At 38.2% G+C, this 25124-nt stretch overlaps 1 protein-coding gene across 2 annotated transcripts; it reads right to left on the reverse strand.

The window, feature by feature from the left end:
- Positions 1 to 335: 335 nt before the first annotated feature.
- chd1 (chromodomain helicase DNA binding protein 1) lies at positions 336 to 24616 on the reverse strand. Of its 2 annotated transcripts, none has more exons than XM_086301733.1 (36): positions 24136 to 24616; positions 22621 to 22738; positions 20237 to 20444; positions 18448 to 18567; positions 18080 to 18270; positions 17633 to 17907; positions 17184 to 17409; positions 16578 to 16678; positions 16305 to 16483; positions 16074 to 16198; positions 15720 to 15936; positions 15523 to 15612; positions 15191 to 15381; positions 14628 to 14816; positions 14329 to 14491; positions 13491 to 13643; positions 11943 to 12014; positions 11722 to 11871; positions 11100 to 11248; positions 10798 to 10894; positions 9688 to 9783; positions 9406 to 9582; positions 9016 to 9176; positions 8821 to 8862; positions 8617 to 8750; positions 7098 to 7236; positions 4912 to 5062; positions 4527 to 4649; positions 4093 to 4236; positions 3697 to 3984; positions 3477 to 3608; positions 3158 to 3336; positions 2744 to 2843; positions 2606 to 2657; positions 2201 to 2447; positions 336 to 1902 (listed from the first exon to the last, which is right to left on the reverse strand). In XM_086301733.1, the coding sequence occupies exons 2-36, from the start codon at positions 22671 to 22673 to the stop codon at positions 1641 to 1643; spliced, it is 5376 nt and encodes a 1791-aa protein (XP_086157859.1). In that variant the 5' UTR covers positions 22674 to 22738; positions 24136 to 24616; the 3' UTR covers positions 336 to 1640. The 2 variants fall into 2 exon arrangements, with proteins under 2 accessions (XP_086157859.1, XP_086157861.1); XM_086301735.1 differs by lacking the exon at positions 24136 to 24616 and adding an exon at positions 23685 to 24016.
- Positions 24617 to 25124: the final 508 nt, after the last annotated feature.

Below are 25124 nucleotides of genomic sequence, written 5' to 3' on the forward strand. Positions count from 1 at the left end.
CTCCAGTGTTGTTAGGCTTACATAAAAGTATATGGGGTCCATACTGAGTACCAGTTTAAGTTTATACAACGAAATTCCAGCAAAATGGACTAGTCTGCCGCATAATTTTTTTCATTCTTTGGGTTTCAGGTTGTATTTAAATTCAGCTATGTGGTTTGGTAATTTAAATTTCCATCAGTCACCATGACAGGCATCCATTCCTAAAGCAGTATTCAGTCCATAGCAACATAGATATTAAGCAATTTTCCCCCCTATTGAGATTTGATATTTTCAAAGTGTTCATTTATTTTTTTGAGCAACGTCTTGTAATAGTGTGTTCCAAAAAAGGTTAACTTGTGGCAAAACCAAAAATGTAACACACTGTTGAGGTGGTAGGAGGGAGTACAGTGATTGATTTTAATGGCTTCATAAACAACTATATAAAACAGTCCATAAAAATTCATGCATTTTCAGTGTAAATTCTTTTGGAAATATAGAGAAAATTTATCTACAACAGAGCGAACTGTAACAGTGACTTCATTCAGTTGGGTGGTTCACCACAAATATACTTGGCTGCATAGAAAGATTATTATTGCCTACAAATAAACTATGAAAGGTAAAGAAAAAAAAAAGTCATGTAAAAAGCATATTTTATTTAACATCTAACAGATGCTTCTATTTTCCAGACTGTGACAAGTCAGTTCCTGCCAACTCACTCATTTCACGACAGAGATCAAAGAACTAAGCACTAGTGAATGAACACTGGGTATGCTTAAAAGACCTTTCCCTTTACCAAAAGTTACATTCTTAAAGAAATATACAGAAACTCATTTATAGAATGACAAAAAGCCTGAGTTGATGGGGTAAGCCAAGTCATAATAAATTCAAAGAGCCTGAGGAAAAAGACCATCGATTTACTATTTTACAAAAAATTTACAATAGTAGTATTTAAGGAAAACAAACATGATAGCTAAAAAAAAAGGGAAAAAAGCATCCATGTGTTTTTTGTTTGTTTGTTTTTTTACAGCTAAGATGTGTTATTAAATAATGCATGCCTTATGTGGGGGAATTACAAAAACACACACACAAAAAGAAAACTGCTGAGGAAATGACAAATGCTGTAAATGAGGTACTTCAGGTGGTGAGCCTGAGTCCAGACACCTTAAAAATCACCTTATAACATTATTCATGTGACAACCAACTTCTTGTTCAGTTAACACTTAAATAAGGTAGATAATCACATTAAGAATGATTGAGACACAGAGACAACTAACAGTCAAATACAGGATCCAGTGTCATAGGTTGGTGACATATGAGGCAGCACTCAGGGTCAATTGTGTCCATTTGTGTAAAAAAACGTTTTATAAAAATAACAAAAATTGTGGCGCATGCTGTTGAGCATACACGACACTACAGCTTTAAACTCTTAAATACAAAAATAAGCTTTGATTTATTTATTTTTCTAATCTGTTGCCTGCTTTGAGCCGCTCCCTGCCGGGTTCCCGAGATGAGCTGCTGCTGAAGCGAGGAGATGACAGTCATGCTGAACTGACTGATACGCAGTGCTTCAAACAGCTTCAGGTTGGAGTCCACAGTCTGTGTAAGGCATTTGCTGTGTTTCCGAGTTTATGGCTGCTACTTGCAGACCTGGGCAACTCCTGTTATGTTTTGCGGCTGCTCCAAATCTGCTCTGGTGTGCTCTTGTGGTCTGATGAGTAGTCAAAAGGTGAGCGGTGCCCCAGTGGTGACCGGGAGTCGTAGGGTGAGCGCTGCCCACTGGCTGAGCCTCGCTGCTCTGTCTGCCATTCTGAGTGGTAGCGGTAGGAAGAGCGGTGGTCTGAGTGATGATCCTTCATGTCCAGCCGGTGGTCTCGGCTACTGCGGAATTCCTCTAACTTCCTGTGCTTGCTGTCGTCATAGTATCTGCGCATACATACACATTAGTGTCAGTATGGCTAAACAACACAAACGGCCACTTCTTTCACTATGACCTTAACTTCAGTCTAATTCCAATACAAATCAAAGCATTTTAGTGGTGTTTTCCACCTGGCTCTCTTCCTCCCTGAATATGAAGGTCTTGCAAAAGCAATTCTGAATTCTTTAAAACCTACTTGTGGAGCATTTCATGTTTGGGCCTTAAAGAACTTGTGTAGCCTGTAAAAATCAACTGAGGACATTTCTATCTCTGGAAGAAGAACTTTGAGCAGTTCTCATCCCTCACCTGTCCTGTTTGTCTCTATCCCTGCTGTCTGGTCTGTAGTGGTCTCTGTGGTCTTTTCCATTGCTGAAAGAGGAATACGGTCTTTTTCGGGACTCTCCAGCTGTGGATTTCCTGTGGGAGTCAGAGCTGTGTCTCTCCTTACTGGTGCTGCTCTCAAAGTGTCTTCCTGAAGGCTGATGCCTGTCAGAGCTGTAGCTGTCCCTGCTGCTCTCGTCCTGGTGAGAGCTGTCCTTCAGCCTTTCAATATCTGAAGACAAAGAAAGGAAAAAGTGACAGCAGTGTCAACCTTTTCATCCTATTCTGTGTGTGTGTGTGTGTGTGTGTGTGTGTGTGTGTGTGTGTGTGTGTGTGTGTGTGTGTGTGTGTGTGTGTGTGTGTGTGTGTGCGTGAGACAATAGACTATACCTGCATGTCTGTAGCCATGGGTGTTTATACTTCTAGTGTTCTGCTCCAATGCCTAAGAAAAATCATCACCATCATCACTGTGGATCTCTAACGTCAGTAGAGATTATAATTATAAGAAATGACAGTGCTTTTACATACCTGGGCATTCTCTTGCCTTTTCTTTACTGCATGCTTATAAAGTTTGTGTAGTTTTCTTGCATCAAACTCAGTGAATTTGGAAACAAATATCCACAAGTTTCTGGAATAAAAACAAAAAACATTTCCATCTGCTTAGCAAATATAAATTACTCAAATAACACTTGTGTGAGACATTGAGTGTAACAGTGTTTATGACAGTCTTAAAATGTACAAAGATGCCTCATTTATTTAAAAAAGAAGAAACACGTCCACATCTATTCAAAGCTACAAATCTACCATGCGGGCATGTTACTTAGTGAACAGACCCACATGGTACATTCATGACAAAGTGTCCAAGGTTCAAATGGCATTAGTCAGCTGCTTAACTTGACATGTTAATCAAGACTTTAACTAGAAGAGGCCACGTAAACTAACTTTCTCCACTGTTTGATCAGGTCCGGATTTGAATACTCCTTCAAACACTCGGTTATGTGGTCTCCTATCTTTATGAGGCACTGCCGTGTGTGTTCGAGCTGCTCGCGCTCCGACAGCCCTTTCTCCGGTCTGTCCAGCTGCTTCAGAGCTGCTTTTACTGGGCGCATCCTCTCTTTACACTGCAACACAAAAGCAAATATGCACCTCAGGAAGTGAAATCCATGTTGTTGCTGGAATTGAATTATGCTCATCTGTTAATCCATGACATTAATCATGAAACTATTTTCTATTTAGAGATTTGATTATTAGCCCAACATACCACACTAAAGGTCCTCTGATCCAGTTCCTCAGAATCTTCAGCTGCTTGCACATTCTCTCCACTAGCCGTTATGTGGACCGGCGTGTCATAAGTTTTCTTTGTCCGTTCTCGTACCTCATTTTTGGCTTCATTCTGATGTAAAAAGGTTCTGAGAGTTAATTCTTGACTAAATTACAATTCTATTCTTAGTATAATTATCAATCAATAAAATATAAATCACCTTTTCTTTGCTTTCCTCTTGTTTATGTACAACCTCAAGAGGTTTTGTTTCTTTTTTCTCTTTTAGCTCCTTTGTGTCCTTAATCTCAAAGCTTTCCTCCTTCTTCTCCTTTTTGATTTCTTTTTTTATCTCCCTCTCTTTGACTTCCTGCTCCCCTGATGAGGAAGCTTCCTGCTCGCATTCCTCATCATAGTTCTCTTCCTCGTCGTCTTCCTCGTCATCCTCCTCTTTAACCACCAACCTGTCTGCTCGGCTTCGTCGGTTTGGTAGCTTCATAGGTGCCAGATCCTGATCATTAGAGCATGTTAGCAACTTACTTTCAAACTGAAAATTCAATATATTCATCTTAGGCACAGCGCACAAAAAAAAGCAAAATAGATAAATTAATAAATGTACCTTGTCTGTCTCCATTTCATCCTCATCATCTGACCTCTTGTCTGATGGGAGATCTGAGGATGGGCTCTTAACCATCTCATCTGTCTTTGTTGACTTTTGAGTTTTGCTCTTTTTACTTCTGGGTTTCCTCTTTCGTGAGCTGGCCTAAATACAAAGAAGCATTATAGATTCTGGAAAACTTAATTGTCCTTCCATCCATCCTGAGGGGTTGGGGGGCCTTGAGCCCATCCCAGCTGCCATAGGGCAAGGTACACTCTGGACAGGTGCACTAATTTAGAATCACCAACTGCCCTGATCCAAGTTAACATGTCTTTGGACTGTGTGAGAAAGTCAGACTCCTTAGAGATAGATATAATTAATCTATAAAACAATTACAAAAAAATAAATAAATATCAAGATACACAGATGACATGTAAAGTTATATGAAGACTTACATTTCCTGCTTGTTTCTGTGCTTCTTTTTTGGCCAAGTCCTTGCTCAGTAACTTGATGAGGTAGTCTGCTCTGGTCTGTAACTGTTTGGCTTGTGGTTTCTTGTCAGGGTCATCTGGCAGGAGCTGTTCAACAATGGACACAGTGAAATATCCCCAGTGAAAACTGCACACTGTTCATGTTGTCACACTTTTTAAACACATGCTCCTTCTAAATATGTTTGTATTGCAGGTCTGTTTTTAGAAGCAAATGTGGGTGAAACACTTTGCACATTGCAAAGCTGTGTATTAAATGAAGCATCGAAGCAAATACACGTATTCCTGAGCATCTATGTATTCATAAATAATTATATACATGAGATTAGACATTTATTGTGCATGGACTGACCTTGTGTGTGAGATTAAGGTCTGGGTCCATCTTAATCATCTCCCAGCTGCCATAACCATACTCGTAGATTCCTATGAGGAGGCTGGAGTCGTCTTCCTTCCCCCACTCAATGTCAAAATGTGCTGCCTTTGAGTGACATGGAATGACATACCTATTCAAAAATATAAAATTAATATCACAGAAACAGAAATATACAAATTCATACAAATATACAGTTAGTCACCTCTAGGGGCACGGTTGGTGTATGCAGAAAAACCTGTTAGAGAATGTGTGTGTTACTGATTTATTTTTGATGTTTAAAAGACCAACAGCTTAGACAGCAAATCAGACTGAGTCATACTTCTGGTTTGACAGTAAAACTGCCTAAATGTGCAACGTGGAGATTTTTCCCCCCCTGTGGACATGCAGATGGATGTCAGAATTTTCGCATTTAACTGTTTCAGTAAGAAACAGTTAAGTTTGTGGTGTGATGTGCATGTAGTACTGTGATGTTGTAAACTGTTTGGTTGTGCTTAGGAAACAAGAGACTGTTTTATTGAAATGGCACTGATTGCATTTTGCAAGCATCGGCTCTGCCAGCTGATTGCGTAGCTCGGTACAATCAGCCAGATGAGGAAAATCCGGAGTGTAAGACTCGTTGGTCATTGTTCTCTTTTATAAAGTGCTTTACGTATGCAAACATACAGTTATTACTATTAATACAGTTATTAAATAAAGAAAATAGAAATATTTAACTTATTTTTTGAAATCCATAAGTATGTAGATCTTTTAAATTAGACCTTTTATAAAAAGAAAGATACAGCCAGTTTGTATCTAGTTGGATTGGTTAAGTGAACTGTAATGTGACATTAGAGATCTGAAAGATTTAAACCTGTTTTTATTTTTAGAAAAACAACGTGATTTTGGCAGCACTATTGTTGTAATAAATCCATTTCTTTATGGGTCATTCACCCATAGAGTGGTGGCTAGTAGGGGTGGGGGAAAAAAATCGATACTGTGTAGTATCGTGATATTTTGCTTGCTAATAATGTGTCGACAGCAGAAATCGATATTTTGTTACAAAAAAAGGTTTTTGTGCTCTGACTTCAGAGCATGTTGATCCTTTTTCTGAGCAAGAATCCTGACATTCCTTCACTGTCCAAATGTGTTTAACTGTTTTTTGGCAGCAATAAACACGACAGTTTACTTATTTTAATTTAAGACATGTTTTATTTTAATTAAGTTTAAAACTTTTTTTATTTAATGTAAAATTATATTTTGTTTTAATTTACTTTCAAATTCTTCAGTTGCTGAAGGGGCTGCATAGTTTTCATAAATAGCTATAATTGTACCAGATGGTTGCATTCAATTAAGTTGGACTAGACTGTAATACAAACCGTTCAGTTTGTCAACAGTAAAACTGACTGAAATGAGAGAAAGATTCAGTGCAGACTTTGATATTAGATAAAATGAATATTGATAAAGTTTACCTTTATGTACAGAATCTGAATATCGCAAAATATTTTAAAAAATTGCAATAATATCGTATTGTGCGTTAAGTATTGTGATAATATCGTATCGTGGGATGTATGGTGATTCCCACCTCTAGTGGCTAGGGCTCTGTTTTTTGCTGTGGCCTGTTGAGGAGAAGGTGTCTACACAAAAGACAAGAACAGCGTGGACGAACTTATGAAGAAGGCAGAATTATCAAGGTGATGGAGAGAAGAATGCTCTGAAAACTAAAATCAGTTATGATCAATCCTGCTGATCATAGTTGATTTCAATTATGTATTAATCACATCTTAATGCTGATGCTCTGGAGGTTAATACCTTTAACATTTTCAGTTGAAGACTGACTGCATACTGCACTGACTCCACACTGGACAATAATACATACTGATATGTGACACATACGTACACACTTTGCAGCAAATGATTTTTTCTAAGCTTAGCTGCCTGCTCCTCCAGTCATCTTGATTATGACTTCTCTAGTGGACGAAGCCTTGCAGACTTGATCAGCTAATTGGACGGGTAATGACTGAAGCCCTGGTCCTCCAGTCCATATATGAAATGTTTTTGGGAAAGATACTGAGCCCCAAGGTTCTGAACCCTGATGTTTGCATCAGGAGTGAGCGTGACAGAAAATGGTTAAAAGATACAGTGAGCAAAAAATTACTAAATAAAATTAAATAAATAATCAGTCTTACTTCTTTCTCTCCTCTGGGTCAGCAGGAATAGCCTTGTGCAGTGGAGCCAGCTCTTCCTCATGCGAGATCACAAGCTTTGCATTCACCTGGACTCCAGAGATCCTGAACGTAGGGCCTTTCACCTTCCCTCTTCTGCCCCCTGATAATCAAAGAAGCGGAACAGAAACTATTTCATGATTTCTTCATCTAATCCTGTGTGATGCCATGTAATTTCAATGACAAGAAGTTAAACTGTGGCTAAACAAAATAATAACTTGTACTGAAATCCTAGCATAGCAATTTCAAAATAACTTGTCAAATACAAAAATATCTGAAAGATCCCGCATAGCCCAGCAACGAATATTGTGCAAATTTAATCTGAATGCAAATATTTTCTTAAATTATTAGAGCACATCTGTAATTTAAAACCACAACACAACTCCCAAGATTAGTACTGACACTTGACACAGACTTCAAATTATAACCTTATTGCTTGGAACAAACTGAAATTTCAACAAATGACTGGAAATTAATAGAAACGCGGCCATGTTATCATTACAATAAAAATATACCACACATATATGCATTAAATGCACAGATTAGGGATGTGCGCGATTAATCAACTAAATGATGCTGATGTTGCTAGTTGGCACAACCCGCACTAGTCAATGAATGTAGTTGTTGAGAGTGAAGTATTGCGTTCTAAATGTCATGCAGCCATCTACTACTAGATGGAGTGGCAGTCCAGGAAACAGCAGAATAAACTGGCATATAACCACTCAACAGACATGTGGATGTTAATTTGCATGGAAAGAAGACTTCTGATGCTAATGTTAGCCACCTCAGAAAACCAGTATGACATCATTTACCCAAAGGTGCTATGATCCCGCTCAGTTTAGAACAAACAAACAAACAAACAACAACAACAACAAAAAAAAAAAAACAGCTCATGACAGCAATGCAGAAGATATTTCAGTTTTGCTCAAGGCAGAAATATATATATTGAGCCTGAATACACGATTCCAGGGCTCAAAATGACCACATCATGCTGTTGTTCATGCAGCTTTGGAGATTGTCCATTAAAGGGGCCCCAAATGCAACTTGAGTGTTATTTTTAGACTAGTCAGTCTCATTTTTCAACCCCAATTAGTTAAACAAGAAATTTGTTGGCAGTAACATCCCCAGCACAGATATTTTAAATGAAATTCACTCAAACCAAAGCTACTTATTTAGTTCGTATCTAGGAAAACACACACAACAAATGTTAGTTTTCAGATTTAAATCTTCCTGTAGAGAGAAGTAAACTGTTTTAGAACTTAAAATTATTTGGAATAATTGTCTTGTTTGTAAACCACACAATACTGATTTGTTTAGTCTTTGAAATTACTCCTTTTTTTGGTGAATGTAAGTATTTTAATTTGTATTCTAATATACCTTTTTCATATAAAGGTCTTGTTTTAAAAGAATACAGATGCCACATGTCCACCAGAGGAATAGACATTATGATAAGAAGGACGAAAAGTTGTTTTTTTTTAGTTACCTGAATTTTTCTCTGGCCCAGAGGGGTTTTCTCGTAGTGTTCTCAAACATCCATTGTGAACAGTCTCTGCCAAGCGTTTTAGGTCATGCTCAGACTTATCCACGAGTTCAGCATCACGAGCAATCGCGTCCAACCTAAAGACAGCACATGTTGAGCAGACTGCCATTTATGTAAACAACAAGATGAAAGTGTAGCGCACTCTACCTTTCCAGTGGTCCTCCAAATTTTTTGTAACTCTTGACAAACCTGTCAATAGTGTACAGATATGTTAAAAAAAGGAATGTGTCAGGCTGATTAGATGTACACACACACACACACACACACACACACACACACACACACACACACACACACACACACACACACACACACACACACACACACAGTTAACATAGTTACCTCCGGATCTCAGCATCACTAAAACCTTTGATATTTTCCCTTGGAATGGTTCTGGGCCGCCCTCGTTTCTTTGGCCTCTTTCGATCAGATGTGGAGTCACTGTCGGAACCAGAGTATCTCCTGTTTCTACTTTGCCGGCCCTCATTTGCATTCTGATAAATCTGTTCAAACAAACCATTAAAAATCACCTGAATTTAATTTACAGTCTCATATTGCAAGCATAACAGTTCTTAACAGTTTGATCAGATTCGATACGAGCATGTCTGAAAGATTTCAGCGTAAACGCATTCTAACTTCTGATCAAGATAAAACATTGAGTATCTTATGTGATCCCTTCATTTTTTCTCTCTCCAGCAGTATATAGTGTATTTGTTGTGACTCCTTGGGTACCTGTTTGGCACAATTCCTCATGCGTGGTAGCATATAGATTTCTTCCAGCTCTTTCTGTCTTTCCTCCTCTTCCATTCTCCTCCTTTGCTCCTCTGGAATGATATCATCCCAACTCCGCTGACTTCGCTCAGAGTCTATGTCTATTTCCTCATCCTCCATCATGGAGAAGTTGGCCACCTGCACAGATTTGCACAAACTAAATACACGGACCACTTTAATAATGTAACATATTGAACACTGGTTATCAAGTTTCTGAAAGGAGAAAGACAACCTCCCCCCAACCTTAAACTGAGACAACAGTTCTTCTCCAACTGTTGAAGGTCCGGGGTCATTTTCCCTGGTCTCAGCTCTTTTGAGGATCTCATCAATGTCCATTTCCTAGAGAGTTGATTACAAGAGACTTCAATTCAAATGAATTTATATAGTACCAAATCACAACAACAGTTGCCTCAAGGTGCATTATATTGTAAGGTAATGACACATTTTGGAAGGGAGACAGATATTAATAATACACTGTCTGAATGCAGAGTGATATATAAAACCACAGTGAGTGAGAAAGGTGACTGAAGAAGAAATACTCAATGCATCATGGGAATCCCCCAGCAGCCGACACCTATTGCAGCATAACTAAGAGAGGATTCAGGGTGACCTGATCCAACCCCAACTATATGCTTTAGCAAAAAGGAAAGTTTTAAGCCTAATCTTAAAAGTAGAGATAGCGTCTGTCTCCTGAATCCAAACTGGAAGCTGGTTCCACAGAAGAGGGGCCTGGAAACTGAAGGCTCTCCCTCCCATTCTACTTTTAAATACTCCAGGAACAACAAGTAAGCCTGTAGTGCAAGACCGAAGTGCTCTAATGTGGTGATATGGTACTACAAGGTCATTAAGATAAGATGGGGCCTGATTATTTAAGACCTTGTATGTGAGGAGCAGGATTTTGAATTCAATTCTGGATTTAACAGGGAGCCAATGAAGGGAAGCCAATATAGGAGAAATATGCTCTCTCTTTCTAGTCCATGTCAGGTACTCTTGCTGCAGCATGATCAAGAATGGATCATAAAGTGCTGTGCATGTGTATAATGGACCAGTTTGGAATCGTAAATTAATGTAAATCGTAAAAAAAACAAACTAATCGACTAATTCTGGTCTCTGGCCAGTTGATAGTTGGAGTAGGTCAATGTACAAGTGTACTGGGGCAATAAAGATAAGATAAATAACCTTTATTAGTCCCACAGATGGGAAATTTGTTTTATTTAATTAAATTAATTAAATGTTATTTTAAAGGCAAAGAGTGTTAACATACTTTTGAAATATTTTTTCTCTTTTTGATGAAACGTTTGTTTCATGCAATGCTTTTTAAATACATTTAGACATTTGCACTGTGGTACAAACCTGAGGCTCTTGCTCCTCCCCCTCTTGTTCTTTGAAAAGCTCCTCAGCCCCAAACTTCAGGATTGCAGAGAGCTCCTCCTTGTTGAATGGTGCTGAACTGTATGCAGTAATGCACACACACACGCACACACACACACACGCGCGCGCACACAGACACACACACGCGCGCACACACACACACACACACACACACACACACACACACACACACACACGAGATTAAGTCACTCAAATTTTGGGGTGAAATGGACTTGGCAGCGCTGCCAGAAACAATATGGGAACAAGCACATAAAGTTACTTACCTGGACGGAGCAGATCCTGTGTGGAGTACAGTTTTCCCAGTCGTATCCATCCTCTGAATAACAAGATGGTCTAGTACCATTTTCTTCTTTGCCCTCTCAATGATGTCCTCCTCCACTGAACCCTTTGTTACCAGTCGGTAGATATTCACCTGCCGGTCCATAACAATTGGTAAGATAGGCAAGATAATGATAAAGAATAAGTGGACTGGTTTTGTATTGTGCTCCCTTACGCTTTATATAACATGCCCCACAAACACTTTTTTCCTATGCTTAAGTAGCCATCAAACATTCACACACATTCACATTCTGGACACAGAGAGTAACTTGGGGTCACAATCTTGCCAAAGGGTATTTGGCAAACGGACTGGAGCAGCTAGACATCAAACCAACAACCTTCTGATTAGCAGATGACCTACTGTACCTCCCGAGTTCACTGATTCATATACTGCACAAATCAATGAACACTGTTTTTAATTCACTGGTAAATTTTCAGCAGTTGCAGCTTGGTGTAGACTTAGGTCCATTAATACTGATTAATACTAGTGAGAGTGTACGAAACTCTACAAATGCAAATACAGTTTAAAAAATATAATGAATTTGAATGATTTAAGTTTCTTCTTACCTGTCTTTTCTGTCCAATCCTGTGGGCTCTGGCTTGCGCCTGCAGGTCATTTTGGGGGTTCCAGTCTGAGTCAAAGATGACCACTGTGTCAGCTGAAGCCAGATTGATGCCCAGACCTCCAGCACGTGTAGATAACAAGAAGCAGAAATCCTGTGCATAGAAACTGATATTAGGTACAGGCCTTCCTAAACAGCATCTAAAATAATTAAGAGTTACTGTACCTCTGAACCCTCTGCATTAAAGTGGTCCAATGCTTGCTTCCTCATCTCCCCTTTGATGGAGCCATCTAATCGCTAGACAAATTTACAACATTCAAAATTATTAATATATTTAGAATGGATATACAAATTTTATTCACAATTTTTATGTGTATGTAGTGTTGTGGTCAGAAGTTTCTATACATTAATCATGGGAATGGAGGTCAAGCCATGGCCTCAATTGCCTTAAGGCAACTGTTGTTGTGACCTGGTGCCATATAAAAAAAAAATTGAATTGAAGTTGAACCGAATTCGACCGTAGACTAATTTTTGCACAATATACATGGGTGCATAATTCAAAAATGAATTTACACATAAAATAAACTCATTTCTAATCCACACAGGGTAAAAAGTATACATGCAGGTTCAAATATATACCTCTATTACTACTGGTTACATATTGCACCTTGACCAGACACTTTTGGTAGTCTTCAACAATATTCTGGCATAATTATGACTGAATATTTGATCAGTCTTCTTGGCAGCAGTGGTGCCGAGTTCACAGTTAAGCTCAGGGCTTTAGGCATTCCAGAAGCATAATACTGGTATGTTTAAGCCATTGCAAAACCAGTTTTGATATGTGCTTGGGGTCCTTGTCCTGCTGAACACCAAGCTGTGTTTATGTTTTAAAAATCTAGATGTTGATTTGAAGTGATGTTGAAGAATTTTGGCATAGTGCTCCATCATTCAGTATCTTTGTGCAATGTACTAGAACCAGCGGCAGCAAAACATCCTCAAAGCAGGATATTGCTACCGTGTTTGACAGTACAGTGTTCTTACTTCTTAGGTTTAAAAGCCTCACCTTTACTCCACTAGTCTAAGTCTTATCTGACCATGAACCATCCTCTCATCTGAGGTTGACAGTTTAGGTCTTTTTCCAGACCATGGCAAAGTCTGGAAAATTTTTAGGCTTTGCTACAACTGTATGAGCTGATGATCTTGGAATCTGCAGTTGTTTGGAAATGGCACCAAAAGACCTTCCAAACTTGTGTGAATCTACAGTTCTCCTTGATCTTTCCCATTATTCTGACTGCTGGTCAATCAATTGAGTGCTTTTAATAAAATCATGCTTATGCTGGCAAAGAGACTACCAGTTGCAGTCAATCATGATTACTAATTACGTTAACCCACCATAGCTCTGTCGAGAAGGAAAAAAAATGACACTGTGGAACATTCAGCACCACTTATTGAAAGATTTAAGTGAATGTATGTATATATTTGAGCATGCATGCATACTTTTGGACTTTGTGTGGGTTAGAGAAAAGCCAAAAATATTGAAACTTGTCCACGTAAATCATGTTTAAAAAAAAAAAAAAAAAAAAAAAGTCTTTAAAGATGCATGCTGTGCAATCATTTCATCTTGGAAAGAGAACTGTTTAAATAAAGCATTAAAAGCAAATTACCAAATTACCATGGCACGATTAATGACATGATATGTCACTGATGTAAAGTTCTGACCACAACTGTATCTACAATATGTATTATGGTATTGGAAAAACAGCATATATTTACCTGAAACAGGAACTGTCTGCTCCTCAGATATTCAGCCAGGATATCAAGCATTCGTACCATCTGGGAGAAGATGAGAACTCTGTGTCCCCGTTCTTTCAAACGCACCAACAGTTTGTCCAAGAGAACCAGCTTTCCACTGCTGCGGATCAGATGCTGTAGGAGGACAACAGCGCTCAACAGTCATGACATAAACTGAATATATAGTAGGTAACGGTTTACCTGATACACTTCTGGAGCACACAACACAAAATAGTTGTTATTTTTATTCTAACATGATCACCTTAAAAATAATTTAAAATGCATCCTGTTCCATACAATAATAACTTAAAAAAAAAAGGTATTACGTATGTTAAGTTGCAGAATTTTGACCTCAGTTTTTAAGAAAGCAAAAGAAAATGTGTAGCATGATATTTTCCAATTATTCACATGCAAATATAATTAGATATAATTTATATATCTAACATATAATATAAATGTTAGAGAATTTGTTTATAGAGAGAACCAGTCAACCCTCAAATGGCAAAAATGGTTTTTTGCACCGCTGACAAAGCATATAGTGTTAAATTAGAGCAGCGTGTCCATTTCTTCTTCACTTTTGCAGACATTTAGACACACAATCTAAATCTGGTTTTGAATAGAATTTATCATATGAAATGGACAGCTAACATTTATTGCAGTAAGCATGATTCTTATTTGGGTTTCAAAAACCAAGAATTGAATGATTAAATGTGGTAACACATTTAGGAAAATTAAATACATTCAAATATTGTAAATGTATTTATTTTAAATGAGTAAAACCTCAGCATCAATATTAATATTGTTACTACATAAAACATACCTGTAAAGCTTCAGCTCTGTTAAGGAACTCATTGTCCTCTGGAGGTTTAATAAGGTAACAGTGATTACAGCACTTCTTCAACTCCATCATGATGTTGAGGAAACCTGACGTGCTGCCTTTGGTACCTTTACTCAGAGCCTTGTAGTTCCTTGTTAGGATCCACCTGAACACAAACAGGCAAACAGGACACATGCATATATTACTAATGCTATAATATTTTTAGTGATGCTTAAACTTTGAGCCCAAGCTACACATCCCTGCCCATGTTTCTTGAAACGCAGGCACCATCCAGCTCTTACTTGTAATACTGTTTCTGAATGGCACTCATTTCCACTCTGAGAATCTGCTCCACTTTAGCTGGAAGAGATTTCTCCACATCCTTCTTGACACGGCGCAGTAGAAAAGGTTCCAGCTCTTTGTGAAGACTGGTGTAGCCAGAGTCTCTACCTTTGCCATGTTCATCCTCAAACAGCTCCCACGAATGAAACCTTTTGAAATGACAAATTTTACACAAATCAACTGACTTATAGTGATATAGAAAAGAAAAACAGGAACAAACTGGTTAGGTGTGATTATTCTTCATTTCTAAATGCCTTTAAATTTTTATCTATTGTGTTTTTGTTATATTATTATACCACTGTCAAAACTATTTTGCCCTGTCTGTCACCATTATCCACTATTTTGCTTTAATGTAAACAAAGAAAAAAGTGCATAAACATTATCTGCACATATAACTCACACCTTTGCCTATGCAGTTAATGTAAATGAACAAATTTACTGGTACTGACATACTAATTCAATTCAAATTCATACTTAACATACTAAGAGTTATTGCTTGAAAGTAACATTAGCCATGGCCTACTTTTCAGGCATAATGAAGTGCAGCAGGGACCAGAGCTCTTTCAGGGAATTTTGCAGTGGTGTTCCCGTTATCAGAAGCCTGTGATTGGACTTGAAGTCGATCATTGTCTTGTAGAGGAGGGAGTCATCATTTTTCAGTCTGTGCGCCTCATCCACACCAATGAAGGCCCAATTAACACTGCCCAAAAATGACTGGAGACAAAAGTTGTTTAAAAAAAAAAAAGTAAGTAATTTTAACATCTTCTGAGTCGAGCTCTATCATTTCATGTGTTATAACTATAAAAATGGGCAAAATACACAACCTAGGATCTATAATGAAGTAAGCCAGCTGACCTTGTCTTTGAGGAGAATCTCATATGTTGTAAGGAGGATGTTAAATTTCAGTCTCTTGCTGTGAGAATGCATCCACTCATGTGTTCTGATCTATTCACAAAAGAAATGAAGACAACATTAAATTGTAGAATTAAGACAAACAAACAATTGCTTTTCTCTGATAAGCCCCGTTTAACAGGTGTTTAAAACCACAATACCATATTCCTGCTGCTGATGTCTCCCAGGTAGACCACAACATTCATTTGAGGGGCCCACAGTTGGATTTCTCTCTGCCAAGATGTTAGTGTTGAAAGAGGCACAACCAGCAGGAAGGGCCCATACAGTTGGTGCTCATTAAACTGGTAGTTCAGGAAGCAGATGGTCTGGATCGTCTTCCCTAACCCCATCTCATCAGCAAGGATGCAACTGTTGCTTCTATGAATTAAGACAGAGCAGACCAATAGAACATTCAGCATGTAAGAACAGAACATAACCCAATAAAATTTGGTGGGGATCTAGGAGAAACCCCAAAATCCAAATAATGACAATGTTTTCTTGGATATTTGTCCTACTTGCACCAGGAGTGGGCCATCCAGTTCAAGCTGTCTAACTGGTAGTCTCTGAGCTCCAAACCATCACCTCCTATGTAAGCTGGTTGCTTCTTCATGGGCACAAATCTAGGTCTCTGTTTCAGCACCTAAGTGACAGAACAGAAGTTGGAGAATTCCTTTCTGAACCAAAACTCAAAGCTCAGTATATTTCAAATCAGAAAATGTAAGAGAATAAAGTTTGGAGTAAGTTACCTTGCAGTCTCTGAATGGAATGGTCTTAGATTGGTTTCTGCTCATGTAATCATCGATGCATTTCTGGAATTTTTTAGCAATCAGACAACCATCTTCCCAACTACACTCAGAGTATGGTAAGCCCTGCCATTTGCACAGGTAGTCTGGATAACCAGCTGCTGACTTCTGGTTTGAATGTCCTGGTCAAAAAAAAAAAATCAGACTTATTAAGCTATACACATCCAGTGTTGCAGATTATATTGAGAGCAGAGTGCTTTATATATGCAAAAATACCTATTATTCGCTCTACAAGCTGGTACTGAGAACGCAGGTCATCCATTAATTCTTCCTGACAATTGAAATATTCAATATCCTCTGGAGATGCTGCCTTCAACCTGGTGACATGGAAAAAAATAAAATTGAAATTTAACAATGTATGTATTGTTTTATGTATTATTGTAGGGTCTACCTTACAATATAAAGCATAAAGCAAAATAAAAGACCGCAAATTTCTGCGAGCAGTGTTAATCCCCATAGAAAAAATAAGAAACTTTAGAAAGTTGATATAGTGCTGTAGCAACCCCCACAATCTGCAGAGCTGGTGGATTACTGTTATTTCTAATAGTTTCCAGAACAAGACAGCAACTAATTTTCTTTTTCTTCTCATCCTAGTTAGTGCTAAAGTGTTTGTATTCCTTTCTTTTGGGGATTTTTGCCATCTTTCTGACAGGTTTATTTTGAATTTTCAGTCCAATAACAGTTTCTTTCACTTACATTATTGTCTTTTATTCAATAATATGATTATGACATTTCCTGCTGCTCAATGTTTAAAACACTTTAGCATGCAAAGAGCTCTTTAAAAGCTTTCTTAAATCAGCAGTGCCAAGTTAAAATGCTTACCATTTTTTCTTCTCCTGGTCCTTCTTCTTAAAATTGTCCAATTTCTTCATGCCCTTGACATTCTGTAACTTGAGTGTCTCCTCAGTCTCCCAGGTGTTATGGATATGGGCCCAGTTCTTCCACTTTATCAAATACTGGATATCACCAGCTTCTTTGTTGGGATCAAAATTTGCATTTGGATCTCCATCTGCCTCGATAGCGTATACAGTTGTTGAACTGCCCGTTGCTGTTAGGAAAAATAAAGAAACAGTGCTTAAAATGTATTTACTTAAAGACTTGAATAGACCATAAGGAATGTTGAGCTGTTTGTGTCACACAAAGATCAAAATAATAAAATTTACCTCATTGACTTTGCACCTAAAACCACTGTGATAATTCTGGGCGATTCCTATTTCAGCGTCAATTTAACCAGAATGTATGACATATTTGATCTTGACTCTGTTTCTTACCTTTTTTCCTCCCTATCCTGCTGTCCATTACTCTCTCCAGTGTTTCAAACTCATCTTCTTCAGGCTGTGGAACATCTTCACCCATAACTTCAACCAGATCATCTGAGTCAGTCTTCAGCTCCTCGTCCTCCTTATAGCTAATGTTGACCGTGGCTTGCCGCCGTGGCCCTCCAGATGTAATTTTCTTAAAGTTATCATCCTCATCGTCAGATGATGAACTTTTCTGGGCTTTTTTTCTCTGGGTGTTGCTTTTTTTTCCATTTCGAAAGTTCATCCTGAGACATGAATAATAGATAAAGAGGCAGTGAAGTTTAACTCTTTACATTCCTTCACAAAACATCAGATCCAGAGCTAAACAGCTGAAGTGAGTTACTGTGACGAAATAGTTAAAAGAATAGTATAAAATAGCGTATCTAAGCAATAATTAAAGACCATCTATCAACTCACTTGGTTGGAGGCTTCCTGCTTTTGATTTTGTGACTTGGCTCATAGTCTGATGCTGTTTCAGACTCTTCTGCTGATGAGTCTGACCCAGAACCACTACCAGATTCTGAACCTGATCCAGAGTCAGAAGAACCAGATTTTCTTCTCATTTTGGATCCACTGGAGGAGTCCGATTCATCACTACTTGAAGAGTCCTGGAAAAACATACCACAAAATATTAAAAAAACAAAACAAAATGCATGAAAAGTCAGATTATAATCATTTGACTTAGGTACACTTATGCAATATCTAATTGTTGACTAGCTTCCATTCAAATAGCAAGAAAAATGTTTTTGGGGAAGGGTTAGGGTCTATAAGAGTATAAAACAAACCTCATCCGATCCACTATTTGATGAGCTTTGTCTCTGTTGTTGTTGCTGCTGCTGAAGCTGCTGTCTCCTGAGCATAGCAGATCTTTGCACTGCTAGGATACTTGGGTTCGACTTCCAGAACTGCAACCAATGAATGCACTCAAAGATTAGCAAAAACAGGAACAGTACACTGCAAATGTGCCAGACCGGTTAAATAAAATCTACGTTTTATTGAATGGTCCAGGGTTTTGCCCAACCCTGCTGTTCTAAGCTAATGTGTAATGCAAGGGTCAGAGTGTGGTGATATACAGCCATAGCCCTTTTCCATGAGTACCTACTCGGATTGACTCAACGCGACTCGTTTTTCATTATCAGCTAATGTGAGCACGGTCAATATAGCAATGTGGCCAAAAGTCTCAGGGTATCATTTATACGGTACACAAACACATGCATGTCAAAGCAATAGTATACACTACTTGGCGTACGGCTTATTGTCAGACCCAAGGACCACAGGGGTGTGTTTTGTCCTCATTGTTGGGTTTTAAGAATTGCAGGTTTAATTTTAGTGAAGGAGTCACTTTAATGACGCATCAAGTTACGCCATTGACTGGCCAATCTATAGCAAAGTGTCTGTTGATGTCAAATTTTCAGATTTCCTCAGACTCTTCAGAACCCCGACCGGGTAGGTGTTTAAAAACAAACAAACAAGCAAACAAACAAAACAAAACAAAAAACAAACAAACAAAAAAAGACGACAAAACTGGTACCAGATACCATCACCTAATGGAGTCGAGTCGAATAGGTACTACGGTAATGGAAAAGAGTACATCTATAAACCACATCAACAAGGCAAGTTGTATGAGATCCTTAAGATATGATAAAACCTTATTAACAAGACTTTGTTTGTGATATTGATTTTGGGTTTAACATGGAGAAAATGAAAAGAATATGGAAAAAAACTGATAGCACCCTAGCACAGGCCTTTTAAACCCACTGAATGCTTTTCAGGGAGTTTTTAGAACAGTGTGTTAGTAACTTTGTTATTAACACACCATTTTTAAATAGTTTTGAGACCGGATGCTTTTAACAATAAGAAGACAGTGCTAGTCTGTTTTATGTGCGGGTTAAAGGAGATATCTTAGCCAAAAATGACTTCAAGGTTCCTCCCTGTAGTAGTACAGGCCAAGGTAATGCTAGGGCCAAATATAACAACCTCAGTTTTTTTTCAAATTTTAAAAGTAGAAAATTACATGTCATCAAGTGCCTGCAGCACTATTTTCGTCACTATTTTATTGGCCTGTCATGTCGTCTGTCAAAACATGAATAGATTGAGTTCTGTCCAGATTATATTGATCATGTCTCAGATTTATATGAAGGAAAAGTTATTTAGTGATAATTATCTTTATCATTTTATCGCCTAGCCCAATGCTGTACTAACCTCTAGTAGGACAAGCACAGAGACAAGTCCACTGTCAACGGTCATAAAAAGATCATACTAGCACTGTATGATAGTATGGCAGTAAGACCTTCACTAGTACTGTTTATGTGCTATTAAAATGATTTTTAATTAACAAAGACAGCTGGATGATTTGTCTTTTCAATCAATGCTTTAATTGCAACCATCTATTAAACTGATAATTCTTAAAACTCAATAAATAGCGATCAACTTCACTTTTAAGTAAACTTGACAGTGGGAACCAAAAAGCTTAGGCAACATTTTTACAAGTGCTTCTCTAAATAATATCATGTTTGTACATATGCAATAGAAAATAGCAGCCCACCTTTTGGGAATTTAAAACTTTATTTTTACCTCAGCTCCATCAATGTTTGACTTATTTGGTGGTTCGATCTTCTCCTTTGACTTTTCTATGTCAGAATCGGATTGGCTGCCAGAGTCTGAGCCACTTCCTGAGTCACTGCTCCCTGATTGGCTGCTGCTGCTGGAAGAGCTGGAACTCGAGCCTGAGCCGGATCCTGAAGCTGAACCCGATCCAGAACCGGATTCATCATCAGAATTACTGTTACATATAAAGACATTAGTAATTACTAGATGAATCAAGTTCTCAAAGCAAAACATTACAACAGGTTTTACATACTTGAGCAGAAATAACATAACAAAAGTTGGGTTTCCCATATCAGAAACAGAAATCATTTAACCCCTTGGAGTCTCAACTGCTCACTCTCCAACCCCTCTCCTGCTCAGCCTGAAGGTGGAGATTGACACATGACACATAGGTGTATGGAATCAAAAAGAGGTGCAGCAATGCCTTCCAAAGAATTCTATATTTAAAAATTCTTGCTATACCATGAATGATTTTCTATGCAAATATAAATAAGACTATTTTGTCATAAACAGCAATAATCAACTGTTTCTCCAGTAAATATATCATGTCACAATATGAAACCACCTGCATCACTCATATCTCCAGCTTTAGAGAGCCATTAGTGACAATAGTGGAGCAGTACAAGAAATCCTGCCTGTGACAGGGATGGGCATCGGGATTTTATCATTATCAATTCTATTTATCAGGGTTGTCACATTATTAGAATTTAAAGTTTGATACCAATACCCAGGAAAGCACACGATTCCATTTCCAGGGCAAAAGTATCATAGCATGCTGCTAACATGGACACTGAATGTAATGATGTGAATGGGGACAGGACAATGACCAAGAACACAAAAATGAACTGCTATGAGACAGCCCTGATGGATTCTCATGGACTTGTCAAAACCAACAGACTTAGACAAAAACTTTTTTTTTTGTTCAGAATAAACAATATAAATTGACACAAGTTGTTTGGTTTTTTTTACCGTTAGGAACTGGAACTCAGTCAATCCTATACCCATAGACGAGAGCTGTGGGGAATTTGTAATTTGATTTGATATACCTTTATTAGTCCCCTTGGGACTAATAAAGTAATGCAAGTAAGAAAACCTTTTTTATACAGCACCTTTCACAGGTGAAAAACCACAAAATGCTTTACAATAAAAACAGGCATGAACAAAAACACAGAAGATTAAAACATAAAACAGTATACAACCTGAAACTAGTTAAAAGCCAGTCTAATTAAATCAGTCTTCAGCTGCTTCTTAAAAGAATCAACAAAACAGCGCAAACACGGAGGTAAGGCATTCCACAATCCAGGGGCCACAGCTCTAGAGGATTTATCCCCTCTGTTCTTAAAGTGAGTTTGTGGGATCATTAACAATCTTTGACTGGAAGATCTCAGACTGCAAGAAGAGTAAGGACTAAAATGTTTAAATTAATTCTAAAACGAACCAGTAGCCAATGTAAAGAGATTAAAACTAGAGTAATGTGCAGTCTCTTTCATGTGTTGGTTTAAAGCCTAGCAGCAGCATTCTGTACCGACTGGGGACGGTCACGTAAACAGACTGTCACACTAACCAAGACGAGCTGAAATAAAGGCATGGGTAATCATCCTTAATTCAGCTTTTGACAGAAGAATTCAAAGCTTAGAAATATTTCTCATTTGAAAAAACAAAACAGTTTCAAATTGATCCACGAGAATGGCTCTCCAAAGACATGGCTAAATAAAAAAAATAAAAATAACACCAAGGTTTCTGAATTTGGATGCTGAGGGATGACTATAACGTGTGGTACCTTTAACAACAATTTATAACCAACAGTTATAGATTAGTATTAGGGAAATGCTATACTGTCTCTATGTAGCTTTAAGTGCTTCACTGCAGCTAAAGCTAGCTAGGTTTCAGGTATTCATTTCTCTACTACTTTCTACACTCACATATACAGGATTTTATAAAACTGAATTATAATAAATGTGTAATTGTGTACATATTTTTCAGTTAAGTAAAAAATATAAAATGCATAACAAATGACATAAACATTTGTATTGGCTACTGACAAAGGGCCTCTGATGGTGTAACATTTGACACATTTGCCTGGCAAGCAAAAAATTGCTTTTGATTTGATTGGGGTTGCATCCAGAAAAAACTGTGCCAAATCAAGCATGTGCTGCCACCTTCTGTGGCAACCCCTTGTCACAAGGGAACAACCAAAATTAGATCTCTCCATCACAGACACCTTTTGACGGTTGTTACTATCGGTCAGGTGTATGGTGACAATCTAGTATGTAAGGTATGAGATGATGTTCTAAATAAGTAAACAACAAACTGTTATTTCTATTTGTGATAAAAAAATAAATAATCAATACCTGGATTCTCCACTGCTGTTGCTTACACTTTCATCCTCACTGCGTCCAGCCATGCTGAAGTCAAAAATATATAGACTTCAACCTGGCAACCTGTAGTAGTACGGTCCACGTGTTTAACCTGTGAGCAAAAATACACACAAGTTTAAAAAGAACTGTATGCTACAAATGCTACAAATACTTGGGGTTATATTATTACTCGTTGAAACAAGAATAATATCAGGAATAGAATTTCACAACAACATGCATTAAAATATCTGATTAGGTGGAGCTTGATAAAACTCAGATCCATATGGCAAAGTACAAGCTTAGTGTACCACCCGTGACTGACTACAACCAATGCATCAAAGCTTGTCCTGTGAACCATGCAAGCAGGGACGCAAATATACTTTCGCTAAATTAGTTTCAATTGAAACCATTTCAAGACATCTATCAGGTCTGTGGTTTCATCCTGAGAGAAGTGAACCGCGTCTGAAACACAGATAAACGTGTTGAGATATGACTATTTCAAGTTAAAACTAGAAAAGTGTGATCTGTGTGGATGGCTGTCACTACATGCTACTTAGCTGAACGTCATTTATCCCACACCGCAGAGGCCTATCAGGCCTGCACTATACCAGCGTGTTTTCATGTACACATGAAGCTCCGTGTGTACCCGAAGAAGATGAAAAACTAAATAAATAAATAAAAATAAAATCAGAATAAATAGTTTCAGGACACCCTCAAGTCATCACTAGGGTACACTATCACTATGGTTACAGTTTAGCAAGTAGCTCAAGCTAACTAGCTATTACCGGCTAACGATGGCAGTATTAGCGATTGGCGGGTAGTAGTAGCGTATGCAGACATAGCCAGCTATAAAGAACAAATATACAAAATAAGATTCAGCACAAAACCTGCAACCACCTGATTACCTGTAACCACTTTGCTATGTTTATCTAGCTACAGTTTGCTAGCCGCTTTATGCTGTGCTATTGTTTTCTGGATTTAAAATCCTACACGTGACAACTGTGAACTTTATACCTTTACGGTATGCACCGCAACCAAGTAGCTCAAACTGTACGTACCTTTGGTACTTTGTTTCATTTTGTGTCAATGTGGGTGAAATAAACATGAGGAGAACTGGCTCACAGGCCATCACAAGGGCTGTCAAGGCAAACAGCATTAGCTAACGCTATGAAGCACGAGGCTAGCACAGAAGCTAACAAAATGAGAAAACTTTGCTCTAATAGGAAACCAATAGAATGATAACTTTAGAGTTACAGATGATACTCAAAGTTAATCATCAATAATATTTAACTATGTAAATATATGCGCAATCAGTGGATTGGGATGAACAGTTAAACAAATTTAGTATTCATCATTAAACCCACAAAACCAAATTAGCTAACCAACTTCACCCTCTCCCATCTTGTTTTCATTCGCTGTTCACTTCTCGCGGCTTTTACAACATCAACATGCAACGTTAGCTTACTTTTCGCTAGCGTAAGGACTAAGTAACTAAATGATGTGTGTTACCTGTCTTTAGTTTAGGTTACTCGTGAAACTCCGATAAAATATTTGTCTAAACCAGCCTTTCCAGTCCAGGGGTCCTTTCTTCTTTTATTTAACTGGCGAGCTAGCAGCTGCTGGTAGCTAATGCTACCGTAAACTTGCTAGCTATCTCCCGGTTAGGGAGCGCAGCCCGAAAGACTCCGGTCGATAGAACTGGTAGAATGTTGGTTTTCCTCTTCTTAACCAAAGTCCCGTTTGCCGTTTTAGAAGTTACAAAATACAGTGCCCGTTGATAAGCAGCGACTGTAGAAAGCTAGCATTTCAATCCAGTGTCTTTCCACAACCGGCCTCCGCCATGACGCCGTAGGGTTCACTTCTCCAGGAAACCCCGGACAGTGACGTAACGACTCTGCTCCTTACTCCTCCACTGTAGCAGCAGGAAACGTCGGTTTCTCATAAGTCGTCTTTATCTTTATTGGAACAAATGGAAATAAAGCTAGTCTGATAATTTAGGTCATCACAACAACAAGGTTATACATATACAAGGTCGTACATAAAAGTCCGTCTTGTTTAAGGAATTACGATAGCCGTCAACCATAGTTTTTGTAGTTTGAAACGTACAACCCTTCTCCAGACCGTGTGTGTGTTTGATCCACTTAACGTGCTTTCTCTGCTCTTGGCGAGTGTTCCTTATATATAAAAAAATGCATTTTGAAAAACAAGTACGTGAATCCAATACAAACTCACACGTACAGTCACCTGGGCTTTCAGAAACAAAATAGCTATTTAGAATAGAGATTATTTTAAATAAGCATGCCTGTTTTAGAGGCAGTGACAGCCGCACGCGCGCTATCTGAAAAACTATCCGCAAGCAGCAGAAAATTAAACCCTTATGTAGCAACATCACCACCTGCTGGCGACATTGTCTACTGCATGCTGAATGGACCTCATTTTACTTCTGTAACAAATTTGACATTAAACAGATATGAATTGGTCGATAGTGCATACACTGA

Source organism: Aulonocara sp. 'chitande type north' Nkhata Bay, linkage group LG7, assembly GCF_057382095.1.
Source record: "Aulonocara sp. 'chitande type north' Nkhata Bay isolate Kocher_YH1m ecotype deep benthic linkage group LG7, A_spYH_male_GT1.1, whole genome shotgun sequence".
Lineage (NCBI taxonomy): Eukaryota > Metazoa > Chordata > Actinopteri > Cichliformes > Cichlidae > Aulonocara > Aulonocara sp. 'chitande type north' Nkhata Bay.